The 15,679-nt window shown below is 37.8% G+C and overlaps 1 protein-coding gene across 8 annotated transcripts in view; it reads left to right on the forward strand.

Annotated features, from left to right (window-relative positions):
* CTNNA1 (catenin (cadherin-associated protein), alpha 1, 102kDa) overlaps positions 1-15,679 on the forward strand; it is a 298,927-nt gene that overhangs the window by 183,362 nt on the left and 99,886 nt on the right. For all 8 annotated transcript variants that reach the window (XM_014529051.1, XM_014529054.1, XM_005881025.2 and 5 more), the window contains exons 6-7: positions 1,981-2,250; positions 4,681-4,884. In XM_014529051.1, coding sequence (XP_014384537.1) covers positions 1,981-2,250; positions 4,681-4,884 — 474 coding nt within the window. The remainder of the gene's footprint in view (positions 1-1,980; positions 2,251-4,680; positions 4,885-15,679) is intronic.

A 15,679-nucleotide genomic window follows, 5' to 3' on the forward strand; every position in this document is an offset into this window, starting at 1 on the left:
AGTCCAGGTGGCAATCAGTTCCCAGGGATGGTTTAGGTCTCTCTACTTCCATCTTTCAGTGACTCTGACTGACTTCAGTGATCCAGCAAACAGGTGTGATGTTCCTGCTGGAACTCCAGCACGGAGATTACCATCATGTCGTCCTCCATGCTGCGGCCACCCTCATGCCTCAATTGTAGACTTTTATCATACCAGGCCAGGCAGTGGCTTTAGGAAAGTCAGGCGTTGAATAGTAATTCAGACACTATGTATTAACTTTAGGTGACCACAAGTGTCTTTAATAACCTTTGTAAACAGCTGTACTGATCTAGGTTATAGGTACTTACAAAGAATGCCAAAGCTGATTGCAAAACATTTGTATTAAAACAGAGGACAAATACAAGTCCTTCAAGGCAAATGCCTTCCTAGCAGACTTAAAAGTCCTTGAGATTGTGGTGAGGGCAAGACATTTAGAAAAATTCTACTCAGAATTTGTGCACCAGCTGTTTAAGCATAATGGTTAGCCTCAGCTCCCTGTCATAGTTGGAGTCTTAAAATGATCACTGACTCTTTAAATCCACAGGGTCCTGTTTCTGAATATTTAGCCTAATGTACTGTGGTGTGCTACAGGGCATTTGGAATGCTGTGAGCTATTACTTGCAAATTCAGATTTCAAATGAGAAAAGAATTCTAGGAGGAATAGAAAGCTGTCATACAAGGTTTGAATAAAGATGCAAATCTAAAATATATAGCGAGACGAAGTTTCAGAGTTTGGTGTTTCTAATGCTTAGTTAGGAACTCATCTAGAAAGGTGAGCATTAAATAGTTGAATCAGACTTTGAGTAATTGATTTTGGCCTTTCTAAGTTAGTCAGTTTTCTCTTACATGTTTACACATTTAGTATTTCTTTTTAACACATTTAAATTTGTACTTTAGGATTCATTTGGTGACATTAACATTGAAATTCTGTGATCACATAAAATAGAGTTGGAACAGCTCTGGTGGTCACTTATTTCTCTTCTATGGTGGCAATCCACATTTACTGGTACTAAAGACTTAGTTTTATTTGTTTGAATAATTTCAGTAACAAGGGGATATCAGAAGTACCCCCTTCACATCTTGCTTATTGTTGGTATCACTTATTTGTCACTTAGTATATTCACCCTGTCTACCAGTTAGAGGCTAGTAGTGTAAACCATGAGGAACCTCAAATCCTTTTAACTGTAGACTATAATTATGGGGTAGAGGAAATTGTAAAGGACATTTTCACTTAAGACCACATGTACATAGAGTATTATAATGAAATATAAACCTTTTGATTTTCAGTATGGAGCACGTGAGCCTCAGCTTTGTGCCTAATGACCTGTGTCCTAAGGTGATCTTTGGGGAGGGGGAAGGGAGAGGAGGAGTCGTGTACTTGGGAGAATACCTGGCTGGTTTGCATAGTTCATATCCACCTGTGGTATCTTATCCCAAATTTCACAAAACTCCTGTAATGAATTTTATAACTTAATAAAAAACTCCTTATAATAAATCTTACTTTAAGTATTTCTCTGAATGATTTTTCTATTTTGGTTGGAATAGGTACATATATCTTTATATAGCTGTAATCAAGATGCTAGTCAGTTTTAAGTTTTACTTTTTATTTAATGCTGTGCTAAGTACTTTATGTGCATTATCCCTTTTAATCCTCAATACAATGATAATAGAGGTACTATTATTGTTCCTATTTTACAGAAGGTAAAACTGACCATGGACACTTAAAGTAAGATCACAATAGTTAGGAAAAAGTAGAGCTGGAGATTGAAATCTAGGTCTATGTGGTTTGGAAAAGTTTGAACTCTTATCTACTAAGCCATATATTGCCTCCTTTGTGATGAGCTTCCAAGCCAGACTTAATGAAAATATTGTGTCTATTTAGTAAAAATTCTAACTTTCAATATTTACCGACAAAATTTTATATGAATAGAACTGTTAAAATTTATTGTTTTACTCTTATAGGAACTGAAAGATGTGGGCCATCGTGATCAGATGGCTGCAGCCAGAGGAATCCTGCAGAAAAACGTTCCAATTCTCTATACTGCTTCCCAGGCATGCCTGCAGCACCCTGATGTTGCAGCCTATAAGGCCAACAGAGACCTGATATACAAGCAGCTGCAGCAGGCAGTCACAGGCATTTCCAATGCAGCCCAGGCCACCGCATCGGATGATGCCTCCCAGCACCAGGGCGGAGGAGGAGGAGAGCTGGCATATGCGCTCAATAACTTTGATGTAAGTTATACTGGGAGGAAACTTCAGGCTCTTGACCATCCCCTAAAGTTAGATTTCTGGAGAAATGTGATCAAGGTTTCTAATGAAAGCTCAATTTCTACTTAGATATGCAATCTAAGTTGAAAAAAATTTTATGAATCATCAAGTCTACTTATCTTGACTTGTCCTAAAGCATTTCTCTCTCTTTTCTTTTTTAGTTTGATTAAACTTCTGAATTCTTTAATGCATCTTGTGTTTCCTACAAGGTTGTTCTTTATTGAGGATATGAGTTCAGTTCATTTCAACCAAGATTTTAACCTTTTGGTAGATGGGAAGCTATGGGAGATACAGAGGCAAATGCACAGTCTGATTGGAGATAAAGACACATCATAAATGACTAAAACAGAAGTGCCATCATCTTGTCTGTCCAGATACACTTTTTTTTCCTCAATGACTAAATCATAATAATAGACAAAATTTAATCAAGTGGAAGCAAATTTGGGGTTAAAATACTTTTATAGCATAATGCCATGTAATTACCTTTATAGATGATGCCTATACATTCTATGTACACACTATCCTATGTATCTAATCTTAATTTTTTTTTGGTGGGTTTGTTTTTTAAATTTTTACCCACAATGCCCCCTGGTTCCAGTAGATGACAGCAGTTTAAGATTTTTCAAAAAAATCTTATTGTTATTTTAATTAACATAAGAAAAATTGCTTTCCAGGTTGTCAGCATCTTTTCATAAGTAGGAATGCTATAAAGTAATGAATCAATACAATGGAGTGCATTCTATTTTTAATATTTTTTTCCTTGCCTTTGCTTTGTCTCAGTACTTTACTTTGGTGTGGGTAACTGATCCTTGCTGATATGAATGGATGATTTAGTACTTCTCATAAATTATGAAAACATGGTGTTAGAACTGAATTTTTACTCTGGAACCTTAAGCATTAAGTGACTTTATAGCAAACTCTGATGATACATCTTATAATTTACTGGCGTTGTTGTTTTTCCCACTCACATATTGGTCTCTTTCTTTTTTTTTTTTTTTTAAATTTTTTTTATTGATTTCAGAGAGGAAGGGAGAGGGAGAGATAGAAACATCCATGATAAGAGAGAACCATGGATCGGTTGCCTCCTGCACGCCCCCTTACTGGGGATTGAGCCCGCAACCCGGGCATGTGCCCTGACCAGGAATGGAACCTGTGACCTCCTGGTTCATAGGTCGATGCTCAACCACTGAGCCACACCGGCCGGGCCATATTGGTCTCTTTCAAAGCAGTAAGGGTTACATTTTGCCCTAAGTTGAGTAATATCAGAAGCTACTTAATTCATATGTGAGGGGGTTGGACTGAATGATCACAGGTGGGTTGCAGTGCTATGACTATTTAAGTTCTGGGACCATTAATTCCTCATTCCTGTTGGTCAGAATGCATTGTGTGTTCTGTTTTGAGCAGAGAAATCCTGTAGTAACTTAATCTGGTAAGAAAAATGATGAGCTAAAATGTAGGTTAATAATGAACTCAAGGTATGCATGCTAAATTTTGAAACAGGGTTCTTTGAAAGGGAAAGAAGAAATGTACACTTACGAAAAAGGGCAAGCTTTTTAAAGAAAAACCTTGGCATTTAAGTTTAAGTCAATAAGAACATAGCCCCCATAAAGAAAAATTAAAAGTAAAATAGTTGCCCAGACATTTACCAGTATAAGGATAAATTGTATCAAGTGGAGAAGTTGGAGGGAGACCAATAGCCACTGTCCTGGGGGTGTTGATATTTGACCTTGTACCATAGCTTACTTGTGACCTCACTCATCACTGGTAAAGCTGGATATAAGTGGAGTCAAGGGAATGAAGGGGAGACAGGAAGGACTTATTCTTATTGTGGCAGTTATATCATAGAGTGGCTTTATTGGGACAGATTGCTATCATCTTACTGAAAACTTAGAGATATAGATTGAAATTGATTATAAATGCATTTCATTCTGAAAATTTGAAGACAGGTGTCAATTTTATTAATTTTTTTGTGGTGAAACAGTTCTGCCAGTGTCGTGTAGCAGTTGTATACTCTGTACATAGAAAAGAAAAAGAGAGCTAACTTTTATTTTCCCTGTAATTTTCATTGGTAACTTAACTTAATAATACTACATAGGCTGGCTTCTAAATGTTCAGATTAAGTAGATTGAACATGATTTTTATGCTGACATATTTTTGTTTGCCATTTGTGGTATACCTTATCCAGACCCTATTCAGGTGGATAGTACTGCTTCCAGTGCCTTCTTTGAGAAGTGATCCATAGACCAACTTGTATAGTACGGCCCCTCATCTGTCAAGGAGTATAACTTTCAGGCATTGTAATTTTTGTGTTTCTAATCGGCACTTTCCTCACCTTCTGGAAATAATGGAGGGAACAGAGATTAGCAGTAACATTTAATAATGCTCCCTCTGCAGAAACAAATCATTGTGGACCCCTTGAGCTTCAGCGAGGAGCGCTTTAGGCCTTCCCTGGAGGAGCGCCTGGAAAGCATCATTAGTGGGGCTGCCCTGATGGCTGACTCGTCCTGCACTCGTGATGACCGGCGTGAGAGAATTGTGGCCGAGTGTAATGCTGTCCGCCAGGCCCTGCAGGACTTGCTCTCGGAGTACATGGGCAATGTGAGTATCAGAACTTTTCTTTCAAATAAGAGTTTTCCATACAGATGTCGGATCTGAGATGTTTTAAGTATAAATGGCAAATATGTTCTTGGCTCCTTGACTCTTGGGTGAAGCATAATTTTCAAGGAATAGATAAATGGCTTTCTATGTGCCCCTTTTCCTCCCCAACTTTTTATTTTGAAAAATGTTAAACTAATGGCCCTGGCCAGGATGCCCAGTTGGTTGGAGCGTTGTCCTCATATGCTAAGGTTGTAGGTTCTATTTCCGGTCAGGGCACATAAGAATCAATCATTAATGTATGGATGGGTGAAACACAGATTGTCGTTTCTTCCTCCTGCCACCCCCCACTCCTCATCCCCGTTTCTCTCTAAAAAAATATTACAATTTTTTTAAAATTTATAAAAATAATACTGTGAGCGACCTTCTATCCTTTATCTAGATTAACTGAGTAACACTTAGAACATGTGCATGTTTGTGTATATAAATGTACGTGCTTATATGTGTCTATATACACAACCTTTTTAAAATGAAACATTTGAAACTGAGTTTTAGACATTGGGTTGCTTCAACTCTAAATATTTCAACACACATCTCCTAAGGATAATCACCTTCATTACCCCTAAAATTCTATTATCACATGTAGGTGGCCATTTAATTTTGAGCAAAACAGAATGCTGAAAATATATTATGTATATATACATTGTAGTTGCTGAATTTTATTCATGACCTATATAGAATGTCATAAAAGCAGGTAAATTTTTTTTTTTTTAATATACCTCATTGATTTTTTACAGAGAGGAAGGGAGATAGAGAGTTAGAAACATCGATGAGAGAGAAACATCAATCAGCTGCCCCCTGCACACCCCCCACTGGGAATGTGCCCACAACCAAGGCACATGCCCTTGACCGGAATCAAAGCTGGGACCCCTCAGTCCGCAGGCTCCATCCACCGAGCCAAACCGGCCAGGGCAGAGCAGGTAAATTATTAAGTGAGCTGTATTAGGCAAACTGAGTAGTGTTTTTGAATTTTTAAAGTTTGGATTTAAAAAACCTGATGCTGTGAAATTTGACACTTGACTTTTTTTTTGCCATAGAAAATACCAGTTAAAAATTTTTTGGGGGTCTATTGTTAATGTCTTTCTTTTTCTTCCATAATCTTTTTTTTCCATTCTAGTTATTTAATATTAATTTAGGCTTACTGTAGTTTAGACCTTGTACCCAATATTTTACTGACAAAAGAAGGAATAAATGAAATATAAAATTATATAAAGTCATTTGAAGGGGAGAGGGACAATACAAATTAGTTCTCACTAGTGATTTTTCCCAATTTAATACTTTTCAGGAAATATCTCGGTACTTTCTCATTTGTTCATTTGCCATACATCTTTGTTTACTTATATGTGAACAGACAATAGTGAGTAATGATGGAATTCCAAGGGTGAAGATGAATGCCTTCCTGTGTTTATCTTATTTCTACCATATTGTGAAATTAGTGAAGCATATTGACTTTTTTAAGCCATTGGCATGTTTTGATCATATGCAATCTACCTCTGAAAAATGAGATGAGAGGCTTAGTTAAAAGGAAAAAGTGGTTGATAAATCACAGTGAAAACGTAGGACACATTTAAAAATGCATATCTAAGCTTGGGAGTCTGGCTCACAATGTTGGAGATTTATACATGGAAACAAAGGACTCCTGGTATGTAGGTAGATCACTTATCTGCTATCACATGTAGTGCTGAAGTGTGCAAAGTGTCCAATGCAGTTATGATTAGGAAACCATTTTAAAAACAGCCTTTGGTGGGGAGAATATGTGGTAAATCTGTTCTCATTGCTACATATTAGAGCTTCCTAACCAGCCTATAAGATATCCCTTGAGTCTTGGGATTGGTCAGGTTTCGGGCTAGTTATCCTGGTCATGACTAACCTTCTGGTTTCTCCCTAGAGTATTAGACATATAGTACTTGATATTTGTGCCATGAATGTAAGTAAAGGTGGGAAGCACTCATTTATACTGAAGTCATGGAGACTATAACAGCATACTTATGTAACACTGTATTTAACATGTAAGTGAAAACCAGAACAGTGATTGATGTTTGGGTGAAATATAAGGAATATGGTAGGGGTTTTGAAAGAAATTATCTTGTTTCAGAAATATATTTTAAAAGATGGTCTCTGGGCATGTTTCTTCTAAAGATAAAAATATTTTATTTCCTTGTATCAACTCATGTAATAGTGAGCAGGCTAGGTCCTGTCAAAAAGGGATAGAGTAAGGCTAACAGTGGGGAGCAGTAAAGCACACTTGGAAGCTTAGAATGGTGAAAGGGTCTACAAGAAGCAGAAGCAACTGGGGATATATTTTTACTTATTAAGGAAGCATTCAAAAGCATTTAGAACTTCAAGTGACAATCAGAACTTAACTGGCAGTGTCTGCCTGTCAGTTCATATTGAGTATGTGTCATGTGCCAAGCAGTATGCTGAGCACTGTGTAAAAGGAGGAATGAGGCACTGATTCCTCCTTTCTGAAACAGACTAGGTCTCTACAGGGCATTTGTTGGAAATGCTGCTCTAGGTACTGCTAAACTTGTAAATTGGATGAGATTATTTCTGGTGGGAAACCCAGGAGGACTTTATGGAGGATTTATTTTATATTCTTTAGATTGAGTTCTACCTTAACTTTTAAAAGATGGTTCTCTTTGTTTTGATTATTTCTGTTGAAAAATATTAGGCCAATAATGATGGTATGTGGAGAACTGAGACAGTCTGGATTAATTAAAACTGGTTTACTGCATGGAACTTTGTAGACAGAGTATGGTCAAATCCAAAAGAGTTCACATATTTTTACTTTTTCATTTCCTGGATTTTCTCAGTAATGTCAGTATTTTTATAGATCTCTCAAAATCTTTCACTAATCTTTTGAGTCTTTCTTCCTCATCCTGTGTTGCTTGCTACTTACCAAGTTACATTGGTGTTTCTTTCTAAGGAAATGGGTTCTTAACTTTGGATGCACATTAGACTCCCTGGGGAACTTTAAAAAAAATCCTGATATTTAGGTTGTCTCCCAGTTAAGTCAGAATCACTGGAAGGAGATCTAGGTGTTGTTAGGTCGCCAAAGGAGGGATAACGAATTTATTCGATCATCCACACAGCAGGTAGCTGAGCCTGGATGGCTTCAGCACCCCAGTGACGGGAGTCAGCGGTTTTTAAAGGACTCTTGGTGGGCTTTTTCTGGGCAGAGAATTCTCTGTGCAGGTTCGGGATTCTGGGAATCCTGAGGGGAGAGATAATGGTCTTAGCAAGTGGAATGTGGTCTAAGCAAGTGGAATGTCCATTGTGAAGTGGCCTAAAGGTCAGTTCCCAGGGTATTGATTCAGTTACTTGCTCAGACTTAACAGGTTTCAGTATTTTTAAAGTTTCCTAAGTGATTCCAGTGTACAATTAAATTAAGGTGGAGAAACTGCTCCGATGGTTTACTGCATTTGTCCCTTTCTGTCTCCATTAGGCTCTATTCACTCTCTATTTTTCTATCTGTCCCGCCTGCTCAGGTAGTCTGAGCTCATGCCTTCAGTAGAACATTGTTTATTATGTTTTTAAAATTCTCTCCCACCTGTTTAAACCTAACTTGTTTTTTCTTTAAGGCCCACTCCCCCCTCACCCCAATCTCTTTGCTGAAGGCCATTTTAAACTGTATCTTTCTACATTATCTTTTCCCTGCTTGAAGTTTTGCACCTAATTGTTTATGTCCTTGAATTGTTGCTCAATTGTATTTTCTTTGTCCATGTAACTTCTGTAACTAAGTTTTAAGCATTTTAAAGATGGGAACTATTTTTAAAATATTATTTTCAGGGTTTAGTATAATGCTAGAAGAGGTACTTAATAACTACTCATGCTGACTTGGGAGAATGCATAAAATGAACAATTTTGGATATTCATAGTGTTAAGGATACATTAGCAAAGATTCTTGCTCTTATTGCCTTCCATTCTAGAACAGTGGTTCTCAACCTTCCTAATGCCACGACCCTTTAATACAGTTCCTCATGTGGTGACCCCCAATTTCATTGTTACAAATTGAACATAATTAAAGCATAGTGATTAATCACAAAAACAATATGTAATTATATATGTGTTTTCCGATGGTCTTAGGCGACCCCTGTGAAAGGGTCGTTCGACCCCTAAAGGGGTCGCGACCCACAGGTTGAGAACCACTGATCTAGAGGGTTCTGAGGGAGGAGGCCATGGGTTGGTTTACCTCTACTTCTTGTAGATCTTTCAGTATACAAATGACATTTGTAGAAAAAAATTAAACCAAATATACTGAAATAAAGTAGTGAGTGAAAGTGATATTTTAGATCAGAGCAGATTTAAATTTAATTCTAACATCAGATGAGGGCCAAACTCCCTTTTAAAGGCTCCAAGGACCAGGAGTCTAGCAGCCTTAAATAATGGTCCTGCTTGAATTGTGGTTTGAAGAGTTGGAGGGTATTCTTGGCTCTATTGCTAACTTGCTTTAGGATTCTCTAAGAGATATTGATGTTTAAAGTAATGCATTTGACCCCTATTTACCTAACATGAAAATCCTTCAGGTTATTCAGTGGATCTTTGTAGTTCCACAAATGACTTTCAGGTTTCCTTGAAATGAAATGTGGTTATTGTGGTTAAGTTTAATTTGTTCCTGCTCTATCAGCCAAAGGTTACTCTGCCCATGAGGGTTCTAGAGAAAGAAAAACAGCTTGCATGGGTGTCGTAATCTTAAAAGGTTTAAAAGTAAATGGATTGAATTAAAAGGAAATATAATTGAATTTGAAAAAAGTTATTGCCACTTTATTTTTTCATAATTGAAAATCATACATGTACGTTAAATTACTGAACCACCATTACTATTAACATTTAGGAATATGTATTTCCAGTTCTTTTTCCTTTCTTCTATGCAAGTGTTTTCAAATTTTAAAATAGTTTGACCTTCTTAATGTTATCTGCATAAACAAAATATTTCTATACTAGGGTTAAGCTATTAAATTAATAGGTTAAAATAGACTACCAGGTTAATGGATTAAATTTTTTGTTCCTTAAATATGTAGCTGACTTTGGAGCCCTGTTGTGTGTTATAACATTCTCTGAAGATATTTCAATGTCAGTGAAAAACCTCATTCTGAAGAGCCCTGTACTTTATACAGCTGAATTCTTTATTCATACTTTTCATTCTGCTGAGGAATATGCAGGTTCTTAATAACATTCCTTTCTCCCTCTGTTAGGGCATGTATTTTGAGTTGTTTTTCCAATAGTAGAACTTACTGGGACCAAGCTTATTTGTCTCTTCAACTCCTGACTCTTCAAAAACCAAATAAACACCCCCCCCCCAAAAAAAACCACACACACCCCAAACTGAAAACACTTAACAATGTCAGAAATATAGAAGACCTTCAATCTTTGAAATGAATTTCATTTGGTTTTGGCCTCAGCAGACTTGCCCAGCAGTTCATGGTAGTGTGTTGAGTGACCGAAGTTAGGATTTAATAATTGGTAAGAAGCATACATGTCTTGATTGGGCTTGAGTAGCTCTAGCTCTGTGCCATCCAGTATGGTAGCCAGTATCCATATGTACCTATTGTGTATTTAAAATATGACTAGTCCAAATTAAGTACAAACTATACACCAAACTCGACTGAATACATAGAAAAGAATATAAAATATCTCACGAAGAGCTCATTGATAATATTTTTGACATATTGGGTTAAATAATATCTGTACTTAAATTTACCTGTTTGTGATGTTTCTTGCTTGCATTATATTTCTCTTGGATAGTTCTGATTACTGGATAACCAACCAGCCAAGGTGAGTAGATAAGAGTTTAATATCAGCTTCATTGAATGCCCAGAATGGAACAGTAATCCATACATGTAGGTATTATAGCTTATATATATTTTTTATAGCTCAAACTATAGTTTTAGGCAGAATAAAATTGGTACAGCTTAGGGCCTGGTGAGGATGCTACTGCTTAAGGATACATTTTATCTTTGTTTTTGCCCCAAACAGTAGATGCAGTGATTGCAAAATCCTGAAAGAGGAATGCAAATAACTGGGTATTTTTTGTATTGGACTGGGTATGTATTTGAGGAGGTTCATTATGTTAATATATCAAGTATAAACTTTTTATTTGATTTGGATAATAGTTTGACATGGAATATATGAATAGGATGCAGTTAATGTTCACTTTCAAAGATATATTGTTATTGTAGTGAAGGGAAGCAGTTAATTTAGATGCTAATCTCTTCTCAGTTTTGCAAAAGACTTCCTGGAATCATTTTAGCATAGCCAGAGTTTCCCAGCCTTTGAAAGACTCTGCGAAGAGTTTGTTACTGCATTATTTTATGACTGCATTTTTAAATTTTTTTAAGGATGAAAATAGCTTAATATTTTTCTAATTACAGAAGTTCTGTGTTCATTATGTATCATTTGTAATCCTACCACCTATTTTTGGAGTATAGGATTCCAGGCTTTATTCTGGGCATGTGAATATACACACCTATCTGTTCCTTTCTTACTGTTACTTCTTTTTTTAAACAATAAAAATAAGGATTATCTGTATTATTATACGGCTTACCATATGCTAGCCATTGTGATAAGAGACATACATTATTGCCTATTTTACTCCGATAATGACTTTTATTGAGTTATTTGCTTAAAACTACACATACATACAGCTGACATTTGAACTCAGATTTTTCTGATCTGAAAGTCTGAGCTCTTAATACTTTCATCATTTCATATCTTTGCAAGTCAGCAAATAAGATTTTACATCATCATCTTTAATGGCCAGTGGAATTTTCCACTGTAGAACTTTATAAGTGACTGACTGTTCTGAAATTAAATACTTCACACTAAGACAGATTTGTTTCTGGTATAGCTGCTTGAAGTGAACAGAACTGAAACCAGACAACCAATGGGTCTGGGCTGCCTGTCACTACTTGAGCCAATTAAGCAGAGACAGGGTTGAATAATATATGAGCATTTATTCAAATAATGCCATTTATCTACAAAAATCTGCTGTACCCCTCCCCATATGCCAGCTGCTTATATTGAAGGACAAAGATTACCTGGGAAAGTAGGAATTACAGGTATGAGGAAGTAGGCACAGTATAATGGTTACAGGTTGCTGGCAATGTGGGCTGGGGGAGGGGGTCACAGGGCAGGCGCCTCCCAGACCAGATAGTTTCAGCAACAAGGTTGTCAGTCCTTCCATGATGTTAAGCAGTTCTTGGAAAAGGAGGATGGACTACATTCCAATGTTAACTCCTATGTCCCGGGGCATACAACTGTCAGCCAGGTTAGAATGTGCTTTCTCTAATCAGAACAGAACAATTACGGTTAACAGAGCATGATTAACAGTTCTTATAATTATAGTTAGTCCCCACTATTCTATTTCTGCCTCTAAGAGACCAAGAAAGCTTTTTAGCATGTCCTCCCATTCTAGACTGGCATTGAGTGATATAGATGTTTCAATTGGCTCTGTGAAATGCAACTACAGGGGCTGAGTTTTATTTTATAATATGCTAGAATTTTTATCTCTGTTTGAATCCTTAGGTTTACTGCAGTAGATACTCACCTGTATTGCTAGTCCATAGTTCAGTAGCTTTGTATGCCTATAATTTTATTGATTGTTAGTGTAAGCTTTTCTGTGAATTGCCTAGTATATTTGGGAGAATGTAGCTATAAATAGATGTTGCATTGAATGCCAAATTTGAGCAAATGTAGGACTTGCTTCTCTTGACAGAACAGCATTTATTTAATTTGAAAACCTTATTTTTCAAAAATTAATGTGTGATTTTCTTATGAATGAGAGGTTTAAAAGATGTAACTCTGAGGAAGACATCTCACCCCAGTTATCCCATATAATAAAAGGGTAATATGCAAATAGACCGAACGGCAGAACAACCGATCAAAGCATACTATGCTAATGATATGCTAAGGCTGCTGAACTGCTCGCTATGATGTGCACTGACCACCAGGGGGCAGACAGTTGACTGGTCGACCAGTTGCTATGATGTGCACTGACCATTGGGGAAAGATGCTCCGACTGGTAAGTTAGCTTGCTGCTGGGGTCTGGCCGATCAGGACAGAGCAAGATGAGCCAGACACACCCTGGAGCCCTCCTGCGGTCCCTCCCCGGCCCGATAGTGCACTGGTGGGGTCCCTCAGCCTGGTCTGTGCCCTCTCACAATCTGGGACCCATTGGGGGATGTCAGAGAGCCGGTTTCAGCCTGATTCTGCAGGCCACTCCCCTTGAGAGGGTGCCAGATGCAGGGCTCATGGCTGGTGAGCGTTGCTGTGGCAGTGCCAGCCTCGCCTGATTGGGACTGATTGGGCGTGAGCCTGCGTCAGGCACAGTGGGGCCGGGATGAGCGGGAGTGGCTGGTAGGAGCTGCAGGCAGTGTTGGACTGCGGGTTTCGGCCCAATTCCTGCAGGCCACCCAGAGGGACCCCACCCGTGCATGAATTCGTGTACTGGGCCTCTAGTATTTTATATTGCTTTCTAAGAGGTTTGAGATACTTTCTATGTATGCTACTCTGGCATTATGAATTGAAGTTTTTAAGAGGAAAGTTCTTAACCTTTTATATGCAAAAAGATGCATGTTTATGTATTAGATGAAATGGTGCTGGCCTAATGGAGCAATTCTTGAAATCAGAATGATGGAGCAGACATGGAAACCTGCCTAGTTTCAGGCGCAGATGGATAGGGGTTTAGCCTCTAAGAGATTGCTATTAGACGGTCTGTGGTATTACTTTCTACTCTTTAGATGTCAGGCAAGCTTGAAAAGGTTTCATATATAAAAATGTTTCTGGATTAAAAGGTAACCTCTCAGAATACTACTATTAGTAATTAGAGGCCCGGTGCATGAAATTCGTGCAGCGGGGGGGTGTCCCTCAGCCTGGCCTGCACCCTCTGCAATCTGGGACCCCTTGGGGGATGTACGACTGCTGGTTTAGGTCCAGTCCCACAGGCAGTCGGACATCCCTCTCACAATCAGGGACTGCTGGCTCCTAACTGCTTGCCTGCCTGCCTGCCTGATTGCCTCTAACTGCTTCTGCCTGCCAGCCTGATCGCCTCCTAACCGCTCCCCTGCCAGCCTGATCGCCCACAACTGCCCTCCCCTGCCGGCCATCTTGTGGCATGTGACGCCACCTAGGCTTTTATTATATAGGATTGTTACTAGGTGGTGGTATGATAAGCAATATAAATTTTCTTGTATATTTCCCCCCACATTTTTGACACTTTCTTATGTCCATAATGACTTGGATTTTTAGGTTTGTTTATAATTCATATACTGTTAGGGTCGCTGAAGGAGGAATGCAGGAGGCCAAAGTGGTAAGGGATTATGAATTTATTAGGTCATCTGGATACCAGATGGGCTGAGCCCCAAAATGGCGCCAGCACCCAGGGATAGGGAGTCAGAGATTTTTAAAGGATTCTAGGTGAGCTTTTTCTTGGCGGAGAATTCTCTGGGCAGGTTTGGATCCTGGGAAGGTCCCGAGGGGAGAGATAATGGTCTTAGCAAGTGGGATGTGATCTAAGTGAAAGGGAATGTCCCTTGTGAAGTGGCCTAAAGGTCAGTTCCCAGGGGAGGGGTATTGATTCAATTATTTGATCAAACCTAATATATACTATATTTGTTTCTAAAGCAGATTAATAGGAAAAATTGAGGATTTTTCACCTTCAAAAGGTCTCAATTCATCTTTTTGAGGTAACAATTCAGGACTAGTTTGACTAAAGGGGTGATTTGTGTTTTTTGTTTGTTTACTGTGTTAGACATTTCTAATAAGTCTTGGTGAAAACAGAGTGTATGATAGCATTTGTATTATCCTTTCTTGGACTAAAAATCAAAATGAATTTTTGACCATGAAAGATAGCATTTGGAAATGACACTAGTATCATCTAGTGCAGCGGTTGACAAATTATAGTTCTCAGGTCAAGTCTGGCCTGCCACCTGTTTTTGTAAATAAAAGTTTTATTGGGACACAGCCATGCCCATTTGTTTACTTGTCAATGGCTGCTTTTCCACTACAACAGCATAGTTGAGTAGTTGTGATAGAGAGACAGTATCTCAGAGCCTGAAATATTTGCTATCTGGTCCTTTTCAGAAGTTTGCTGAGCCTTAATCTAATCCAGCCAACAAAATTTTTTGAAGATTTTAAATTAAAAAATTCAATTTCTTTAATGGGCATAAGATTGTTTAGGTTATCTGTTTCTTCTTGGATAAATTTTGGAAGTTTGTGCCTTTTAAGGAAGTGGTCTATTTATCCAGTTAGTCCAGTTAGTCAAATTTTATATACAAAGAGTTGTTTGCAGCATTCTCTTACTATCTTTTTAATGTTTGTGGGGAGTCTGTAGCCTTATTCTCTAATTCATTCCTAATGGTGATAATTTATATCTGCTTTATTTTTTTAAATCTGGCTACAGGAGCATCACTTCTATCATCTTTCGAAAGAACCACATTTTGGTTTCATTGATTGTTCTCTATTATTTTCAGTTTCACTGATTTCTGCCCTTTATTATTTCTTCTGTTTCCCTTGGATTTATTTTGTTCTTCCTTTTCTAGTTTCTTGAGGTGGGGACTTAGGTTATTTGTTTGAGACCTTTCCTCTTTTAAATGTAAATATTTAGGACAGATTTCCATATAAGACTGATTTTCTGCACCCATAAATTTTGATATATTGTGTTTTCATTTTTTAAAAATACATTTTTATTGATTTCAGAGAGGAAGGGAGAGAAGAGATAGAGAGAAACAATAATGAGAAT

Source organism: Myotis brandtii, unplaced genomic scaffold (genome assembly GCF_000412655.1).
Source record: "Myotis brandtii unplaced genomic scaffold, ASM41265v1 scaffold668, whole genome shotgun sequence".
Classification (NCBI taxonomy): Eukaryota; Metazoa; Chordata; class Mammalia; order Chiroptera; family Vespertilionidae; genus Myotis; species Myotis brandtii.